This window comes from Dama dama, chromosome 13 (genome assembly GCF_033118175.1).
Source record: "Dama dama isolate Ldn47 chromosome 13, ASM3311817v1, whole genome shotgun sequence".
NCBI lineage: Eukaryota > Metazoa > Chordata > Mammalia > Artiodactyla > Cervidae > Dama > Dama dama.
The window spans coordinates 37183843-37205156 of NC_083693.1; the positions used below are offsets into that span (position 1 = coordinate 37183843).

At 42.9% G+C, this 21314-nt stretch overlaps 1 protein-coding gene across 1 annotated transcript in view; it reads left to right on the forward strand.

Moving 5' to 3' along the window:
• TARS3 (threonyl-tRNA synthetase 3) overlaps positions 1-20771 on the forward strand; it is a 42331-nt gene extending 21560 nt beyond the window's left edge. The window contains exons 11-19 of the mRNA XM_061159626.1: positions 28-194; positions 1827-1989; positions 9197-9334; positions 10909-10986; positions 11066-11166; positions 16385-16489; positions 18214-18286; positions 18917-19031; positions 20329-20771. Of these exons, the coding sequence (XP_061015609.1) occupies positions 28-194; positions 1827-1989; positions 9197-9334; positions 10909-10986; positions 11066-11166; positions 16385-16489; positions 18214-18286; positions 18917-19031; positions 20329-20477 (1089 nt within the window). The 3' untranslated portion in view covers positions 20478-20771. The remainder of the gene's footprint in view (positions 1-27; positions 195-1826; positions 1990-9196; positions 9335-10908; positions 10987-11065; positions 11167-16384; positions 16490-18213; positions 18287-18916; positions 19032-20328) is intronic.
• Positions 20772-21314: the final 543 nt, after the last annotated feature.

Below are 21314 nucleotides of genomic sequence, written 5' to 3' on the forward strand. Positions count from 1 at the left end.
TCAGCTCTGCGCGCCTGTCTCCTTTAGGAGCAGCACCACCAGCGCAACTTTACGGAGGTCCTGTCCCCCAACATGTACAGCTGCAAGCTCTGGGAGGCCTCTGGACACTGGCAGCATTACAGTGAGAACATGTTCACCTTTGACATTGACAAGGACACTTTCGCCCTTAAGCCCATGAATTGCCCAGGGCACTGGTGAGTATGAAAAATGAAGCAGATCTGTACCTAGCAGGTACTTCACTACAGTTAGTTTTTAATGTTATTTTGCTTTTTGGAGTTAAGAGGATCCTTTAACATGAAGAATGGTGTTTAGAAATCATCTCTACCAAGTTGTTTCATTCTGGAGGATGAATTTACTTTTAAAATATGTTTGCTCTTTGCCAGATGTGGGCTGTTGGCTGGAAAACATTTAGTATTTTGTGCTTCTCAGAGGATAATATTACCCGTCAATTTTATAAATTATTACATTTCTCTTCCCAGTGGTAATATACTTCAAATATGCACATTTGCAGAACATTTAGTTCTTACCTGCTATTTGGGTGATTATAACAAGGCCCGTGAGCTCACAGTCAGTGATTGGATTTCATTGATTCTAAGATGCATTCCCCTCCGTATCTCAACATCCCTGAAACTGAGATGTGTCTTATAGTTTGTATCTTAGCATTATGCCATATTTTAATTCATGGTTGTGTTCTTTCTTGGTTCTACATAATGTAATGGTCCATCTTATAGTCAAGGTTGTCTTAGAGTCTATGAAAGAATGCAGTTATCATAAAGCTGCATAGGATGTGAATGCAACCTTGTCAGAGAAGTAGATTTTACAACTAGAAGTGAACAGGTACAATTTTCCGCCAAAAAATATCCCACCTATTATAGCTTCATATCAACATACACAGTTTCAGTAAATTGACCTTAAAAGGTAACTGCTTGAAAGAAACCTCTGAATACTGAAGAAAACTCTTTGCCCTTTTCAGTAAAGACTAAAGGAAGTTCAATTCTGTGGTAACTGCATATAAAAGATATATATTTATCTTTAGTTTTATGAAAACTGATATATAAATATTCTATAGCCTCTTTTTTTAAACGAAGGTGGAGGCTAAAACCTAGTGCTTTGCATTCTCCAAAACTCCTGTATTAACTACTTCTTAACTCATTTTCCCATTGGGTACTAGTTGAAGCTGTGATTTCAGTATTATTACAAGAAAGTTGAACACAAGCAGAGCGTGTAATTTTGTATTTTCTTATCTCAGAACAAGGAATCAGGACCACAGTGGCTTAGTGGTGATGGGGTGTGGGAGCGAGGGTTGCTTCCTGCAGAAGAGAGGCCTTTCATGCAGAGAGAGTATTAGCGGGGTGCTTTAGACACAGCCATTTCCTTCTGGAGCTCATGAGCAGAGTGGAGAAGGAACAAATACACAGACAGACAGTTATTGAAAAAGTAAGACCAGTGTCAAAAGTGTGGCAATTCTGGCTGTTCTTGGAGCTTGAGGCTCGACTGACCAGCCCTTCTGGGGAGTGTCCAGGGCTGCCTCACTTAGGAAGTAGCCTTTGAAATGGATCGTAGATGGTTAGTGCAAATGGATGAATGAGAATAGGGAGCAGTATTTCTGGAGGAGATGATTGGGTTCTTTCTCAGAGTGTGCAGTGATGTAAATACAGCATTCAGTAATTCATGGGAGAAGAAATTTCTTTTAATTGGTGATCTAAGAACCAGAATCAGGTGTTTACAAATCCTGAGTCATTTAATTGTTAACTTACTAACATTCAGATGGTTACTGCATCTCTTCTGCAGTAAGGAAACACCGTGTGCCCCTGTGTCTTTTCTAGTCTGATGTTTGCCCATCGTCCACGGTCTTGGAGGGAAATGCCGATCAGACTTGCTGACTTCGGGGTTCTTCACAGGAATGAGCCATCAGGAGCTCTGAGTGGCTTGACCCGCGTCAGGCGCTTCCAGCAGGATGACGCTCACATCTTCTGCACAGTGGGACAGGTAGATGGGAACTCAGGGAGGCATGGTCAGCACAGGTCCATGGTGGAGTAGGTAAACGGGGACTAAGGGAGGCATGGTCAGCATGGGTCCATGTTAGGACAGGTAAATGGGGACTCAGGGAGGCGTGGTCAGCATGGGTCCTGTGTGGCTACCTTAGACGCATTGCTGGGCCTTTCAGAGTGGCCGTGAACTGAGTTGTTCAGTCTAGTCTCCGAGGTCCCAACAGTTCCAACACATTTTTTTGTATCATTTTTTTAGATTCCACATATAAATGATCTCATATGAATTTTGTCTTTCTCTGACTTACTGCACTTAGTATGATGATCTCTAGGTTTATCCATGTTGCTGCAAATGGCATCATTTCTTTCTTTTTGTGGCTGAGTAATATTCCATTGTAGATATGCACCATATCTTCTTTATCCATTCCTCTGTCAGTGGTCATTTAGTTTGCCTCCATGTGTTGGCTATTGTGAATAGTGCTGCGGTGAACATTGGGGTGCATGTGACATTTCAAATTAGAGTTTTCATCTTCTGGATATATGTCCAGGAGTGGAATTGCTAGATCATATGACAATGCTATTTTTAGCTTTTTAAGGATGCTCCATGTTCTTCATAGTGACTGTACCAATTTATATTCCAGCAACAGTGTAGAAGGGTTCCCTTTTCTCCACACCCTCTCCAGCATTTATTATTTTATAGACATTTTTATATGGCCATTCTGACTAGTATGAGGTGATACTTCATTGTAGCTTTCATTTGCATTTCTCTAATAATTATTGATGTTGAGCATTTTTTCATGTGCCTGTTGGCCATTTTTATGTCTTCTTTGGAGAAATGTCTGTTTAGGTCTTCTGCCCATTTTTTGATTGGGTTGTTTGTTTTTCTAGACATGAAGTTTATTTTTTTTTCTTTTAAGCTTCTACCAATTTTATTAACATTAATTATTAAGTAACATTATTTTAAGGGTATTGGTGAAATTATGGATGTGTTTGTTTTTCAGCTTTGCCTGGAAGTTAGAATTAACTTTTTCAGGTTTTCATCTTAATTCAAATTCAAATTGCCATGCAAAGGGCCACTATTAGATGGTTTGACCTAATAGACAGTTGTAGACCCCTCCAATCAATAATGGAGTACACATTCTTTGAAAGTGCCCACGGGACATTTTCCAAGATAGACCATATTCCTGGCCATAAAATGAGTCTCAGTAAATTTAAAGGGATTCAGTTCATGCAGAATATGTTCTCTGGGGCTTCCCTGGTGGCTCAGTGGTAAAGAATCTACATGCCAATGCAGGAGACATGGGTTTGATCCCTGGTCTGAGAACTAAGATCCCACATGCTGTGGGCAGCTAACCTAGTGTGCCACAGCTAGAGCTTGTACTCTGAAGCCTGTAAGCCCCAACTACTGAGTCCATATACCCTAGAGCTCGTGCTCCACAAGAGAAGTGAGCGCAACGAGAAGCCCGAGCACTGCAGCTAGAGAGTGGGCCCTGCTCACCACTAGGGAAAAAGCCTGTGCAGCGATGAAGACCCAGCACAGACCAAAAATAAATAAATAAATAAATAAATAAATATTTTTTTTAAAGTTCTCTGGCTGCTTTGAAATTGAGGTAGAACTCAATAACAGAAAACTATCTGGAAAATCCCCAAATATTTGGAAAGTGAGTCATATGCTTCTAAATAACCATGTGTCAAATAGGAAATCAAAGGGAAATTAGAAAATATTGCACACTAACCTGTGCACAACACAAGTTTGAACTGCCCCTGTCTACTTCTACACAGAAGTTTTTATGAATACATACAGCACTGCTCCATGAGTCACAGTTAGTTAAATCTGCAGGTGTGCAACTGCAAACCGAGGGCCAACTGTACAGTTATGTATGGGTTTTTCATTGTGTGAGGGGCCAGTATCCTAACTCCAGCCATGTTCAAGGGTCAGCTCTATACCAAATGAAATGTAAAAGAAACACAGTATATCAGGATTTGTGGGATGCTCTTAAAATGGTACTTGAGAGGAACAACCACATTAGAAAACAAGAATGTTTTCAAAGATGTTTTCAACTTCTATTTAATAGACTAGAAAAAGGAGAGCAAATTACATTAGAGATGAACAGAAAAAAGAAAACAGTAGCAGAAAAGAAATCAGTGAAATAGAAAAAAGAAAAACAATATGCAATATCAACCCAGAGGCTGGGTCTCCTAGATCAATAAAGTTCATAAACCTTTAGGTTTGTCAGAGAGAAAACTAAAAATAATCAAGACTGGAAAGTTCCCTGGCAGTCTAGTGGTTAGATCTCTGTGCTCTTACTGCCTGGGGCCTGGGTTTGATCCCTGATTGTGGAACCAAGATCCCACAATCAACAATGTGCAGCAAAAAAAGAAGAAAAAAACTTCAGACTCAGAGATGTGACATTCCTGCAGATTCCACAGATATTAAAAGGATAATAAGGTAATAGTATGAATGTGCTTATACCAGTAAATTTGACAAATTAAATTAAATGAACAAATTCTTTGAAAAACACAAGCTACTAAATTTTACTCAAGAAGAGATAGATAACCTGAGTAGTCCTTTGTTTGTGAAAGAAGTTGAGTTGGTAGTTAGCAAGCTTTCCACAAAGGAAACTCCAGGCCCAGAAGGAATCACTAGGGAATTCTACCAAACACAGGAGTCATGCCAAATTCTGCTCATTCCTGGCAGGCATTAACGGGGAACCCCTACAACCACCCTGTAATGTCAGTGGAGACTAAGTGGCACCTGGAATTCTTCACCTGGCAGTCACACGGTGCCTCCTCCACTGCCTGCTTGAGGGGGGAGATAAGACTCCTGCCAGCACTCCTCAGTGATGAGGCTGCACCCTGGGATCAGTAGAAGCCATATGAGGAGTGGTACCAGGACACTCCGGCCGCTCCTAGCATCATCAGAGAAGCCTACCAGGGTGTAGAACTCCTGCTGTCACCCAGCAGTAACAGGGAGCCCCTGCCTTCCTCACAGTCCCCAGTGGGAAACCCTGACATGTGCTCCCACTCTGCAATAGCCAGGCAGTCCTCCCTCCCTGTTCCAGCAGAGTCCATGGAAGACAGCTAAAACAGGTAATTTAAATAAAATCCAAAGTCTTTTTTTTTTTTTTTAAACTTTAATCTTTAGCTTTCTTTTTTTTTTTTTTTATTAGTTGGAGGCTAATTACTTCACAACATTTCAGTGGGTTGTAATAGCCAAAATATCCAGATTTCAGAAATCAGTCATCATGTCAAGAAGAAGAAAAATCTCAACTTGGATGAAAAAGGGCAGTGTAGGCACCCTGCTGCGGAGATGATAGGGTTGTTTGAATTATTTGGTGAGGCCACCATAAAAATACCTCAATAAGCAATTACAAACACACTTGGAACAAATGCACAATTAAAAAAATCTCAGGAAATAGAAGATATAAAGAAGAACCAAATGGAGATTTTAGAACTGAAAACTGTAATAACCAAAATGAAATATTCAGTGGCTGGATTCATGAGAAGAATGGAGGAGACAGAAAAGAATCAGTGAACTTGAAGACACCAATAGAATTGACACCAGGTGAAAGAACAGAAAAGAGACTGAGAGAAAAATGAACAGAACCTCAGAGACCGGTGGGACTATAACAAATGCCTAATATATATGTCACCAGAGTTCTGGAGAAATAGAGTAGGGTGGAAGTGAAGAAGTACTCAAAGGGGTAATGGCTGAAAACTGGCCAAATATAGCAAGCCATAAGCTTACAGATTGAAGTAGCTGAGAAAGTCCAAGTGGGATAAACCCAAACCAGGTGGTGCAGTGGTAAAGAACCCACCTGCCAATGCAGTAGACGTGGATTCGATCCCTGGATCAGGAAGATCCTCTGGAGAAGAGAATGGCTACGAACTCCAGTATTCTCACCTGGGAACCCATGGACAGAGGAGGAGCCTGGCAGGCTACAGTCCATGTGGTCACCAAAGATCAGACACGACTTAGTGACTAAACAACAACAAAGAAACATTAGACACATTAGAGCCAAACTTAGAAAAACTGTAAAGAAAAAAATGAAAACAGAAAGAAGTGATACCTTACCTTCAAGAAAAAAATTAAAAATGAAATAACAGCAGATTTCTCATCAAAATGAAATATAACCTACTGTATAACGTGGGCACATGCTCTGTGGTGGCAAAGAGGGGATATATGTACACATGTTACTGAATCACACAGCACAACTAACACAACACTGTAAAGCAGCTATACTCCAATAAAAATTTAAAAAACAAAATTCAGAGGCCAGAAGGAGGAGTCACAGCATTTTCCAAATGTAGATATAACTCTTAAATCAGAATTCTATATCTCCCCCCCAAAAATCTTTCAGTGATGAAGGTGAAATTAAGACATTAGATCTACCTTAAAAGATTGCTGTAGGAATTTCTCTAAAGAGAAAGGAAATTATAAAAGAAAGAGTGTCAGAACATTCAGAACGAAGAAAGAACTGTAAAAATAAAACATGGTAAGTACAACTTGTTGCTGTTGTTTAGTTGCTTAGTTGTGTCTGACTCTTTTGCAACCCCATGGACCGTAGCCTGCCAGGCTCCTCTGTCCATGGGATCTCCCAGACAAGAATGTTGGAATGGGTTCCTTCTCTAGAGGATCTTTCTGGACCAGGAAATGAACTCACATCTCCTGCATTGGCAGGCAGATTTCTTTACCGCTGAGCCACCAGGGAAGCTCAGTTAACTACAATAAATATTGCTTTTCCTTTTTCTTTTGAGTTTTCTGTGTTACATCTGATGATTAAAGCAAAAATTATATCATCATTGGGGACACTGAGTAAATGGCTAAAAGATCCCTGTCTTATTTCTTGCAACTGCATGTGAACCTCAAAATTAAAAGTTTAACTTTAAAAAATGGGCAAAAAGATGTGACCTTTCAGTTTACCTAAGAATATGTACAAGAGAAGGTACACATCTAAGGCACTAAGCAGATGGCAAAGAAGCATGTGAATGAAGTGTTAAGGATCATCAGTTACTGAGGAAATGGAGATGGATGCCCTATGAGCTGCCTCTATGCCTGCAGAGTTGCTGACATTTCAGAGACAGACTCTGACATGTGTTGAGTGTGTGGAGGCACTAGATCTCCCTCTCACCAGTTGTGGAGGTTGAAGATGGTACAGTTCCTCTGAGAAATAGTTTGGCAGTTTCTTAAAGTGAAACATGTACCTACATATGTCCCAGCCGTCTTACTCCTTTTCTTTTCCCAAGAGAAAAACAAAGCACACGTCCATACAAAGACCTGTACACGTGTTCAGAGCAGCTTTGTTTGAAGTTGTCGAAATGTAGAAACAGCCCAGTGACTGGTGAGTGTGTAAAGGAACAGTGGTGCATCCACAGAGTGGACAGCTGCTCAGCAGGAAAAAGAGTGATCTGCTGCTGACACTGCAGCATGGATGGATCTCGAAATAATCATTTACTGGTAATTTCGGTCGCTCAGTCGTGTCTGACTCTTTGCGACCCCATGGACTACAGCACACCAGGCTCCTCTGTCCATGTAATTTCTCCAGGCAAGAACACTGGAGTGAGTTGCCATTTCCTTCTCCAGGGGATCTTCCTGAGGGATCCAAACCATGTCTCTTGTGTCTGCTGCATTGGCAGGCGGATTCTTTACCACTAGTGCCACCTGGGAAGCCCTTGAAATAAATAAATGCTATGTGCGCGAAGTCACTTTGGTCGTGTCCGACTCTGCGACCCCATGGACTGTAGCCCACTAGTCTCCTCTGTCCATGGGATTCTCCAGGCAAGAATACTGGAGTGGGTTGTCATTTGCTTCTCCAGGGGATCTTCCCAACCCAGGGATCATACCACATCTCTTCTGTATCCTGCATTGGCAGGCAGCTTCTTTACCACTAGCATCACCTGGGAAGCACTGAGTGTAAAATCTGAAAGAAAATAGCATGGACATGTGGTTCCACTGATGAAAATCTGCAAACCTAATCCACAGTGACAGGACAGAAGCAACCCTTGCTGGTACCCTTTCTCTGCGTCTATGTTTTTGCTGCCCCATCTCGCTCACACTTAGAAGTGCTCTTCTTCCTCCTCTTTTGGCCTCTCAGCTCAGCCCTGCTCTTCTCACCCTGCACTCACTCTCTGTCTTCAGTCCCTCCGATAACCTCAGCTGCATGTCTCAGCTGACCCTGTGAGCTCCAGACCCCAGCCCTCCAGGGGACGTGTCTGCTTGGCCATCACACGCACCCTCACGTAGGCCAGGTCCAGTGCCAGCCCTTCTTCTGCCTCTCTCCCCACGTCCTCTCCTTTCAGCGACATATCAGCACCCTCTCCACAGCCCCAGCCAGGAACCTAGGCCTGGTTTTCAAGTCTCATGTCCAGTTTATCACAAGCCCTGTTGATCGCTCTTCTTAAGCATGTTATTCCTGAACAATTTCATTCATTCCTCATTTCCTTGCATCCGGCGCAGTGCTGACTCCATAGGCAATCACTGTCTGTTAGTGAACAAGGACAGGTGTCCTGCAGATGCAGCCCACCCCTGTTTCAGCTACTTGTTTCTAGCACCAGCCTCCCACTCCTGAAGGATCCCAGAAACTCCCAGATGGGCTGCTCTTCTCATCTTGCTGATCAGTTTCCCGGATTCAAACAATCATGGTGAACTGTGTTGTTCCTCTGCACTGCTTCTCACTGGTCGCTGGCTCAAAAGTGCAGCCTTCATCCTGGCTCTGGTAGTGCTGGATTTCCTCCAGCCCTGGTCTGCCTCCATCCTGTGTACTCTGTCTCTGCTTTCTGCCCAGTCACAGGCAGCTCCCACGGCTGGCCTGCCCTCACCCACTCCTCTGTCCTCTGGCCTTCACCCTCCATGTTTCCTGTGCTCAGAGGGGTTCCCGCCCTGGCTACATTGGAGGACTGTCACCTGTCCTCTGGGTGCAGCTTGGCTATCACATCCTCTGGCCAGCTGCTCTTCCTCCTGGGTGGCATGTACATGGAGAGGCACCCTCACCTGTATTTTTGCCCGGTTCTGTGCTGGCCCAGCAGCCTGGAGGTGCATATGGGCATCCGGCAGGTGTCCTGTGAATATTCCAGTGAGAAAAAGACAACAAGGCGAACAGTGCCATGGACTGTCCTCCACAATAAAATCGCACTTTATTTCTAGCTGACAGGAAGAATTTTCTTTAATGCTGTAAATGGATTTAATTTCTCATTTGCTCTAATTTCAGATTGAAGAGGAGATAAAAGGGTGTTTGCAGTTTCTGCAGTCTGTTTACTCAACATTTGGCTTCTGCTTTCAATTAAATTTGTCAACAAGACCTGAAAACTTCCTGGGAGAGATCGAGTTATGGGATGAAGCTGAAAAGGTAGGGAGAAGCAAAGTGTTACCTTTCATTTACCTTTCATGATGTTGTGATGCTTTGCAGTGGAAATTAAAGACTGGGAAGTTTGGGATAAATGTGCTAATTGTAGAACACAGTTAATCCAGTTTTCTTCAAACACTGATAAGAACGATACCTAACATTTGTTTCACACTTTAGTTTATATCAGGTTTTTGTTTGTAGTCTTTTCAGTGCTGCTTCCTAATAACCAATTTCATAAGTTTTTCAAGAAATCCTCTGGCTCGTTTTTTAGCAGCTCTGGTCAGACCTCTGCCCATGGGACCAATGTAGGTCCCTCAGTTCCTCAGAGCCAGGTTAACCCCAGCCTCTCTATGTGCTACTTTCCAGAGTTGTAATGAGTTGTTAAGAGCACTCCAGCCCCACCCACACACCACAAGCAGACAACTGTGTCTGGAGCCAAGCAAGTACCACAGTTTAGACCCCAGTGCTCCTGGGAGCCAGAGATGTGGCTTATGTGGGTCAGGACAGATAGATGGCAGGGAGAAGGGGTGCTAGGCAGTGTATACAGCCAGGCCTAGGAGCAGAGGTTCCAGCCCTGGCCAGATCTTGCATAAACTCGAAGCTTTCTGACCCTTGGCCTCTCCAGCCGCGCCTCCCAATCCCTGTGTCCTCAGAGGCTTCTACGTATGCTCTTCCCCCAAACCTGGCTTTTTAAAAAAATGTTAATTCCCTGAAGCTCCTCCCCTCCCTCAGCTGCTGTAGCTGGGCCTCACTTTGTCTGAGAACATGCACCAGAGTCCCTTCAGAAACACTCCACCCCCAGGGTCACCCCCTCAGGGTGCTCCACCCCCAGCATCACCATTCGGGTCCCAGTGCACAGGGACAGTGACAGGAGTCTGGCTGCTGTTTTGACAGAAGCCTGGATGCTACCCAGAGAAGCTGCTTCCACAGGGAGGGAGTGTCCAGAAGACCCAGAGTGCCCTGACCCTACTGTCGTGTGCACATCCGGCCCCGTCAGCATGGACGGGTGTCTCCACTGCCAGCTGGCTGGAAGGATTGTATGTGGCTTACAGACCATGGAGAGCCTCCTGCTTCCACGCCCCATAGGTCACCAGGGGCGCTGCCCACCAGCCGCAGGCACAGAGATGTGGGAGAGCAAAAGAGGGTGCACAGCCTGCCCCCGCCCCAGGTCTTCTTACACCTGTAACGGAGTGCACGAGGGGCAGGGCAGAGCCTGCTTGCCCTTTACCATGCAGGGTCCCTCCTGAGAGGGGCTGGGAGTGTGAGGTGGGGGGCTGCAGGGGCAGATGAGCCTGAGTTCCCCCCCACCTCTCATTGGGATTCACTGGACATGTCAGTGAGTGATCCTTTCTCCCCCAGTTAAAGTGTCTGTTTCTTGAGAGCATGCACCATCTTAGTCATCTTCCTGTGTCCTCACCCAGAGTTTACTGACTGTAAGAGAGGCTCAGTAAGAACAAGTGGAACTAACATGGAATGTAGTGAAGATTGACAGTGACTTACTATTTTGAGCTACAGGACAAAAAGAAAATGTACAATGAAGTGGAAGTTACTAATGTTCTCTTCTTATTAAAAAACAGCATCTACGGAATAGCTTGATGGAATTTGGGAAACCATGGAAGATAAACCCTGGAGACGGAGCATTTTATGGTCCTAAAGTAAGTAGGCAGTATGCCTCAAAAAGAGTAAAACTGGAAAGTAAAAACTGTGTCTAAGGAAACATCTTTGAATTTACAGATTGATATAGAAATCAAGGATGCTCTTGGCAGATACCATCAATGTGCTACAATCCAGCTGGACTTTCAGCTGCCTATAAGATTTAATCTTACATATGTGAGGTAAGTGACTGTGATGAATAACACAGGACTGATGTCTTAAATACTGTCACTCATGCTTTAGCAACATAAGAACGAGCATCAGTGAATGTCCATATGTGTACAGTGCACTCAGTATTTGTTCACTTGCTTCTTATCTTGTTGGAGGTCAGCCTTAGTTTCCTCAGGTCCTGGTCAGTGAGATGATGAAGATTAGAGCAGTGAACAGAGGATATAGAAACACACCCCAGATGGTGACGTCTCCCTGAGGTGGAGGAAGGGGCTTTGTACAGGCTGATCCTGGGTCTGTGTCTCCAGGACAAGGTGTTTGCCCAGGAGAGCAGAGAGAAAAGGCCGTTTCATCACTGCAAACAAGCAACTTTAAAATTTTTTCTTAATACACAGTGAAGTCGACTTCGTGTATATGTGTGTGTGTGTCTCTGTGTGTCTGTGTGTGTGTATAGTTGTGTAAGTTTTATCATTGTGTGGAGCAGTGCCTACCACCCCGATTGTGATTCATCAGACCAACACACTCCTGTTCCTCTGTGATCATACCCTCCCCTCTTGCCCCCAGCAGCCACTGGCCTGCTCTTCTTCACTTACCCAGAAGGTCACGCATATGGGGTTATGCTGTATGTCACCTTTGAGGGCGGCATCTCCTGTCAAGGGTGTGCGTGGCAGCAAGGTGACTTGTCACCAGTGATGTTAACCTCCATTGCTCAGGTAAAATAGAGTTTGCCAGGTTTCCCCATTGCAAAGTTACTCTTACTCCCTTTCCGTAATCTGTTCAGAATTGTGACTTTGCTGGTGATGCATATGCCGAGTAGTTTTGGACTGCATCCCAGATATTGTTAATATTATACTATGAGGCGCTGTGTTTTGTTTCTTTTTTCTATAACAGTTTTTTTAATTGATTTATTTTGGCTGTTCTGGGTCTTCGTTGCTGTACCAGCTTTCCTCTAGTTGCAGCAAGCAAAGGCTACTCTCAGCCATGGTGCATGTGCTTCTCATTGTGATGGCCTCTCTCGTTGTGGAACACAGGCTCTAGGGTATGTGGGCTTCAGTCGTTGCAGCTCCCTGGGTTCTAGAGCAAGGCTCAGTAGTTGTGGTGCTCGGGCTTAGTTGCTCCGCAACATGTGGGATCTTCCCCGACCAGGAATCAAACCCGTGTCTCCTGCATTGGCAGGCAGATTCTTTACCACTGAGCCGCCAGGGAAGCCCTGGGTTTTGTTTCAGTCCTAAGCAGATTATTGAGTTTTTAGCAGTCACTGTGCCTGGGCAGGTTCAGGCTGTAATTTCCAGCCCACCTTCTGTGGCTACGATGTCAGCTTAGTTCGCCCGGCCTATGTACTATGTCCTCAGCCCTCTGTGTCCATATCCAACACCCGTGGGGGCCCGTGGTACCCATCACTGCATAGGAGGGACTCGAGCATTCCTGGATCTCAGTATCAGTGGGGCCTCCTCTCCTGTGTGCGCCGCCCCAGGTCCAGGTCCCACAGCTCGGTGCTCAAGGCTTCTGTGTGCTGTTGGGTCAGGTCCTTATACACGCAGTGAGCGGTGAGGCCGGGCAGCTCTCCCACGCCCCCTGCTGTCTGATTTTCCTGAAGTCCTTTCTGCAGTCCGTGGCCAGGAGGCTGGGCGTTAGCTTCCCTGCACCACCGCTCTTCCCAGACTCTCTGTGTCACACACCAGGCATCAGGGGGCCAGAGTGAGCGCAGGGACTCACCCCGTGCACCTGGGCTCAAGGCTGTCTGGTCAGACAGAAGGGTCCCTGCCTCAGAGCTTTAGGTGCCTATTTACTCTCTGTGCACCATGGGAATGCTGGGGGCTGAAGGAAGAGAGCAGGAAAAAGAAACAGAAGGAAACCCCAGGACCCCCCACTCCGCTCCTTCTGAGACTTAGTTGTTATTTTTCTGGCTGTGTATTTTTGGTTGTGGACTGTCTTTATGTCCAGGCCTTACAAAAGGGAAGACAAAATTACAGGAACCTAAGCACTGGTTTGGTGGCACTTGAGAGTTGGGTCTTCTTGGGCATAACTCAGCTCTCCCAGCCCTTTCGTTCTCTCCTGGGTCCATGTCTGTGTCCAGTGAGAGTGCTGAGTGTAGCATGCTTACTTCATTCCACCTGGAGCCAGCTTCTTTTCAAAGACATTCCCATGACTTGAATTAGACAAAATCACAACATCCTTCCTTTAAATGCTCCTCTTCTCACCATGTCCAATTTTAGATGTAGTGTTGCTTAGACAATGTGTTGAGATCTCTTTCACTCAAAAGTTACTAAGGCAAGAAAGGAAAAATCATTGGCATATTTTAAATCTAATAATTTTTATTAGACTCTTTTCCTGATAAGATTCTTATAATAAATGAACAACCACCAGCTCCCCAGAGCATATGATATTATGGGTTGATCTCAGTTTGTGTTCAACCAACAGTAATTTCATTTTGGATTCCCTGTGTTGTGTATTAATTAATAGTTATAGAACTACACTCAGAGTTAGGTCCTGGGAGAAAGTAAAGAGCTGAAGGAATGGTTGCAGTGTTCATATGGAGTTATACCAGGACATGAGAAGAGTAAAAATTATCAGAGAGTAAAGGGGAAGGCACAGAAACCTTAAAGAATAAATTTGGGCCTTTTAGAAAAGATTGTGTCTGGAGTTTATATTTGCAAAACCGTCTTTCCCCAGTAACCTACTATTAATAAAATTAGGAGTGGGGGACTTTATGTTGAAATGGCCCAACTAGTTTAACAAAATTTGAATACTGCTGGCCATCTAAAGGGTATGTGGAGAAGAAGCCGATCAGGCAAGCCAGCATCCATCCATCCATCCACCCGTTTACCCATATATCTATCCTCATCCATCCACGTACCACCTATCCATTCACCCATCTATCCATCCATCCGTCCATCATCCTAGGTGTTGTGTGGATGACAGGGACTGGAGAGCATAAGTGGAAGCAGTGGTCTGTAGACCAGGTAAGAGATGACAGTTATAACAAGGTGGCTGTAATAGTAGAAATATGAAAAGTAGAGGTATACAGGGTTTATTTTGGAAGCCGAACCAGTGTGAGATGTTGCGGCTTAAATATGAGGAGAGAAGGAGGGAGAAACAGTGAGGTCATTATCTTGATCAAGTTAAGTTTTCTACCCAAGAAAGCAAGGTTTAACATGAAGAGGCATATTGTCACCCATTACCTTCAATAGTGCTGAAAGGCATTGGGTAAAATGTAATTCATTCCAGTGAGAGGAAAGGAAATAAATTTTCCTATTACTATAAAAAACATCTATTAGAAAATAATGATAACATATTGACCTATTTGAGAATAAGGCAAATAGCCTGTTTGTACTTTTACTCACAGTTGTGCTGGGATATGTAGACAAATTGAAAAAAGAGACAAAATCATCACTATATGTAGATGCTAAGATGTCAAGAAATCCAACAAGATCAGATGGAGGAAAAATTAAAACTGATAATAGAGTTAAGTAGGGTACCTAGCAATAAGGTCAATGCAAACATCAATTTGCTTTCATATATATATTAAAAAACAATCCACTGGGAAATGCAATGGAAAACAAATTTCAGAAAAAACAACAAAAACCAAGCAAATATCTAGGAATAAACTTAACAAGAAATATAAATATATAATATATATGTGAAGTATATATTATAAAACCTAATTAAAGGCCAAAAAGTCACTTAAATGAAGATTCATACACATTATTGGAATGGGAAAAAATAATATTATGAAGATACTGATTCTCTTCAAGGGTATCTTTGAATCTAATGTAATTTCAGCTGAATCCACTGGGATTATTTGGGGGAACTTGATACTGATTTTAATGTTTACCTGAAACTGTGTCTGTGTAAGCAAAGTTTAGGTCATTATTTGCCCTTCTTAAGGCTAGACCCGATTTTAGTTCTTTTAAAATAAATGACAGGACAGCAATTTCTGGTACCCCGAGGCCTGTGAAAGGATTGTGTGGCTTCTCTTTCATTCCCTCCACAAAACAACATTATATGACATCCAGGAACATCCACACTGGTTCCAGGTTGTGGAGTGAATCATTTCTTCACGTATCTGAGCAGGACTGACCCGGGCCCCCACCCCACCCAGAAGCTCCTCTTGGCTCTGACCAGTCTGCCATGACCCTCAGCAGAGGTGACTGGCAGGGATGAGATCCAGTGAAAACTCACCTGAAGTGAGTTCAGTGAATGACTCTCTGTTTTTGTTTGCTTGTGCGTACATGAGTTTTAGTGGTAACTAGCTGTTAAAACCCTATAGATAAAAATTCCTCCTAAGAACTTTGTAAGCATTGTGAAAACATTTATCTTCCTGAGAAGAGTGTGCACAGATCTTGGAATGAGTTACTTCATTACAGTTAACAGTCATAGTTTGCTTTTTACATCTTTTTTGGAAGAGGGGGAAGAATCCTCCAACATAAGGAGCAGGTCATGAAGGTTTCAGGTCTGTATAGGGAATTAGACCAGGAACATTTTGGAATGTAATGTAAGGGCATAGCATTTACAGGGTGGCACGGCAGTGTGTTTACAGCTGGTGGTGTCCGGAGTGGGTGCGTTTGGACCAAACAAAGTGGATTGTGAGCTGATGTTTGCCGATGCTGAGAAAGGGTTATATGTGAGTTCATTATACAGTGCTCTCTAGTTTTGTATATGTTCTCAATATTCTCTAATAACTAATGACTATGTTATACTAATTAGACAAGTTTGGTAAATTTTTTGCCAGCCACGGTGGTCATACCATTAACCCAAATTAATAGAATACAAATGTATTCTAACAGAATACAGAAATACATTTTATTTTTTCAATGTCTTTGATAATTTTTCAACAAATTAGTGGTAGAGTAAGCCATAGTTCAAAATAACGTTAATTTTAAAATGTGATTTGTTAGATTGCCTGTTGGTATGGGTAAACTGGTAACTTAGATTAAAGCTGGTAGTTTAGAATAATCAGTGGACTTGTGATAGAAATAGTGATCTAATATTACCTTGCTTTTCCCTAGATGATATATTTCATTTCCCTTTGGTTTATTAAAGATACTATAATTTGAAAGAAAAAAACCCTTTATTTCTAATTAATGCATGGCACATTTATGTTTAAAGATAATTCATGAGGAATCTTTTGTTTTACCTAGTATGGAAAAATAACTTTTAAATAAAAGGTAAGAAGATAAAGTTATTCCTGTGTCTGAAGAGAATATTACATGTGTAATTTTCATTTTTCAGTAAGGATGGGGACGATAAGAAGAACCCTGTGATCATTCACCAAGCCATTTTGGGGTCAGTGGAAAGAATGATAGCCATTCTCTTGGAAAACTATGGGGGAAAATGGTGAGTGATGTGGGAAAGCTACATGTTTCCTGTTCTTTAAAGACATGTCTAAAGATAAAATTAATACAAAAAAAATGATGGCTCCTACCTTATAATTAGCAAGTGTCCAAACAGCAAATAAAAAATTCTTGTGGCATCTGCCAGACTAGGAAACAAAACAAAGAAAACAAAGGCAGAATGGCATAACCCTGTCATTTACCTTTTTGGGAACTTGGTGAAATGAGAGAGTAGCCTTTTCACATGTGTCTAACCTTCAAAGATCTGGTTTCTGGAACACATGTGGGCCATACTCCAGGGCACACCTCCCCCGCGCCCCCCCGCCTCCCACCGCCGGTGGCTGTCCTGCTCTCCTTTCTTCCACTCACAGCCATGTGACCACTGACTTGGGAGGAGATACATGGACCTGGGTCACATGTGGCCCCAAAGCCAGAGGCTGTCTGCAGTGGCAGCCCCACCTGGGGATGGAGGGGCAGGTGAACTCCCTGAGGGCAGCGTTGAGTGGTTCATCTGGTCACCCTCTGTGCCCCCAGGGAAGAACGGCTAGAGGTATGAGTTACACTGATGTGTGGGCTCTAGTTATTGCTTTGGCTGCAAGGTCAGATTTAGAGATAATTAGGCTGGAAAATGTAGATTTGATCACTTAAAACTGTCCACAAGGATGGTATCACCTGAGTCTGTGTCTGTCTCTGAGATTTTATTTGTGATCTTAGAGAAACATACTGAGGTGTCACAGGGTGTCCAAGCCATTACAGGTACAGGCATAGATATGAATGTGTGTGCATCCTAAGCGTGAGTTAACTTGTTTGTATTTCTTTCCAGTTGATTCCACTGTAAGTAGTTAGCACAGTGAGAGATGGTGGGTCTTTCACAAGAGCAGTAGAGCTAGGGGATCTGGAGATGGGGTGGCACACTTTCCCATGGAGCTGCTGTGCACACCCTCCGCAGTTTATGCTGCAAGCCTTTGGACACCTGCTGAGTGCTGGCAGAAGACACCCCGAGATGGAAGTAGAAGTGTTCGGATCTCACACTTGTACACGAGTGAATTTGTGTACCCGCTGGTCAGGGGATAGGACAGGTCCGTTACTTACAAGGACCCCACATACCTCCTGCTCTACTATGTCCCTATCCCCAGCAGCCACTAATCTGGTGTCCACCTTCATAATTCTGTCATTTCCAGAGTCTTACAGGCTTGGAATCTCAGCACACAGCCGTGGAGACCGGCTTTTCCACTCCTTGGATGGAATTGCCTTGGGATCTGTCCGAGGTGTCTCAAGCCCTAGTCCTCGGCCCCCTATCACTTCTGTCAGTGTGTTTGTATGTGGTGACAGTTGAGCACTTACTCGCTGAAGGGCACTGGGGCATTTGGTGCTCTGATATGGAACACTGCTGTAAATTTTAGCATGCAGGGCTAAACACGTTCATGCAAACATGTTTCCACTTCCCTGGGGTGGATGCTCAGGAGAGCAGTTGCCGGGTCAGATGGCTAGTGATGTTTAGGTCTTTCACCTGGCTGCCAGCCTGTCTTCCCCTCCTCTTCCAATCAGAAGGCCCCATCTCCCCTTTTGTCTCCTCAACTGCTTTTCCATATAGTTTGCTTGACTTACACCTCTCTCTTCTGAACCTGCTCTCATGTGAAGTCTTACTTTAAAAAAAAGTCTTCAGTTAGTTTTTAATCTTGTAATAAATGGTCGTTTTGAAGCATACATATTACTTACCTTTTTCAGGCCTTTCTGGCTGTCTCCTCGTCAGGTGATGGTCATCCCTGTCGGGCCAACTTGTGAAAAATACGCACTTCAGGTAACATCAGAGATGTTTAAAGTGCATAATCTTGGCATGTGGTCAATGAATGTCATTGACTTGGAATGTTATTCACGCCTTAAAACATCGCATAACTAATACATATACTTACCATCCCATGTTTTCAGTAACACCTGAGACAAGTCTATGTAGCTGTATAAGAAATACTTTATATCTTGTTTTTGAGAAATTGGTGTTTTAAAACATCTCATAGTTACTCTTTTCCTTGCGGCTCTGTTAGGGAAGAATACTTATATTATCTGTTGCTGTGTAACTTGGCACTTTGGAGCAAAGAAACAGGCATGTATTATCTCACAGTTTCTGTGGGGCAGGATCTGAGCCATCATGGCTGGTGGGCTCTGGCCCGGGCGCCTGGTGAGGCCACAGCCCTTGGGAGCTCAAAGGTCCCAGCTCGGGAAGTGGTCTCAGCCCTTTAAGCTCATCTTAGAACTTATGCGACATCACTCACTCTTCACTGTGGTCAAATGGACCAACCTGGGACCAGGTGGAAGAGACACACCAGGGTGTGAATACTGGGTGGAGGGGATGCTGGGGCTCATTTTGGAGGCTGGCTACCATACTACCCTACCCTACACAGAGTACTAATGAAAGTGTCTCGTTGTCTTGTAGATATCCAGTGACTTCTTTGAGGAAGGATTCATGGCTGATGTTGACTTAGATCGTGGTTGTACATTAAATAACAAAATACGAAATGCACAGCTGGCTCAGTATAATTTTATTTTTGGTAATCTAAATTTATATATATTTTCCCAAATGCTTGTTTTTTCCACTTTAATTCCCCCCCAAAAAAACCCTCACCAAAAAAGAAAGAATATGGTATAACTGCTTGATTATGAATACTTAAACACAAAGAAAAGCCTGTGGTGTTCCTGGCTAGATACTCTGTAATTTTCTGGAAGAAGACTTAGGAAATTTCATGTGCATCCTGTGGTGTAGTATTACTAGCAATAATTAATATCTCAAACCAACAGTGGAAAAACTATATAAATGATCTTATCAGTAGAATTATACTCCTCATGTTTCAGCCATGTGACAGACCTGAAATAATATCCTTTGCTTTTCTTATTAGAACTCTTTAGGATTCAAGTAATGAGTAGGGAAAGTTCCAAATTTAAGATGATCAAAAGAAAAGAATTAAGTGAAAAAATAAAATGTCCTTGAAGAACAGGAGCAATTAGATGTTGAATCTAAAATTTTGACTGTAAGAGTAATTTAAAACCAAGGGAGACAGATATTGACATGCCTGTGGGCACAATGTTGTTATCTCCTGTTAAGTTGAAAGTTTCTGTCAAAGGCAAAATAAATATGCAGGGGGCGGTCCTGTGGGCAGTTTGTTATCAAAGGTGTTTATAATGGGTATTGGTGATGGTTCAGTCAGACTTCTTGTGGTGACAAAGATTTCACATTAGCTTAGACATGATGAAATGTATTGGGAGTCAGATTGTCATGCCATGGAAGGTAGAATTCGAGAAGTAACTGGACAGGAGGGAACTCCACCCTGACCAGGACCATTTCTCCCCATTTCTGTTCCCTTTTGCTCTGGTTCTTTATGCTTCCTTGATCTACCTTATTCCACCCTCCTTGATGGCCAGTGTCTTCTTTCCAGGTGGCAAGACACATGACTGCAGAATTCTGCATCATCTCACAGTATGGGTTGTGAGAACAGACCTTTTACTTATATTCTAGAACATTCTGTCAGCTGGTTGACCTGTGTCTGGTGCCCACCCTGATTCATCAAGTGTGCCAGGTGGAGCTGGGGAGTCTGTAGGAGCTATCTGCTCCTATTGGTACCCCACAAACACCACAGGTGTTCTCCAAAATGGACAATAGACCAGCGGGATTAGAAGTCATTCCTTGTCTCCAGAAACTTACTCTCAGTGGATGACCCATGGACATTAGATTGGTATTTGGTGATTCGTACTAAGAAGGAAACTCAATGGGACACAGGCCATGTGACTGCTGACTTAATATTTAGTAAAGCATTGATTTAAAATAGATTTATTTCCCTTTGTTTTCTACAGTGGTTGGAGAAAAGGAAGAAACAAATAATGCTGTAAATGTTCGAACAAGAGACAACAAAATTCATGGGGAGATCTCAGTAACTTCCGCCATTGATAAATTGAAGAATCTCAAGCAGTCACGTACCCTGAATGCTGAGGAAGAATTCTGAAGTCCTTTCCCTGTGCGCAGTCTGTGTAACCTCATTTTGACCCCCAAGCTTGCATTTTCCCTAATTACTATTAGTACCTGTAAGAACTTGGAACCCATTGTCAGCTCTGCTGCTGGGCACAGTGAGAAGCGAGTCAGGAACTGAGTGGTTGATACCCACAAAATCTGATTCACTCATGTGTCTACAGACAAAGGACAAGGGTGGGAAATTTTAAATTTCCTAAATGTCTTGAGAAACTTAAAAGGGAAAATGTTCATCAAAAGAGAGAAATACTAGGAAATAAACAATATGAGATGTTACTGTTAAGAACTGTGATTTTCCAAAAGATAAATCTCAAATAAAAGTCTGCAAAGCTTTTTGAATGGGGGAAAATCTTATTTTCTAGTAACATTATGTCTCAGGTATTTTTTTAACTGAAGTTTACTAAAGTTCACACTGAAACTTTATTTTCAAAATCAGAATCAATTTGTTTTAGCTAACCTACAATCACAACAGAAGCTAGTACTAAATATTGGATTACTAACAAAGGATTCTAAACTCAAAGAAATTCGGTGTTGTGTAATCTTTTGTAGTTTCCACTGTAGGATGAGTTGCCATTTTAATGCTTCTAAATGACAGTTGAACCTTACTTATCTTTAGGAAAAAAAATTCCAAATGTATTACATAGTGCTTCCAGGGTTACACCTATGGGTTTTTACCATAATAATTTGCTCCCCTACAATTAAATTGCTCTTTTGATGGGATCACGTTCCATTGACTTGTAGACTCAAATGGCTTTCTGATTTTAACTGAGAGGAATACCTTGCTTCCTAGAACCGTATTAAAACGACTTTATGT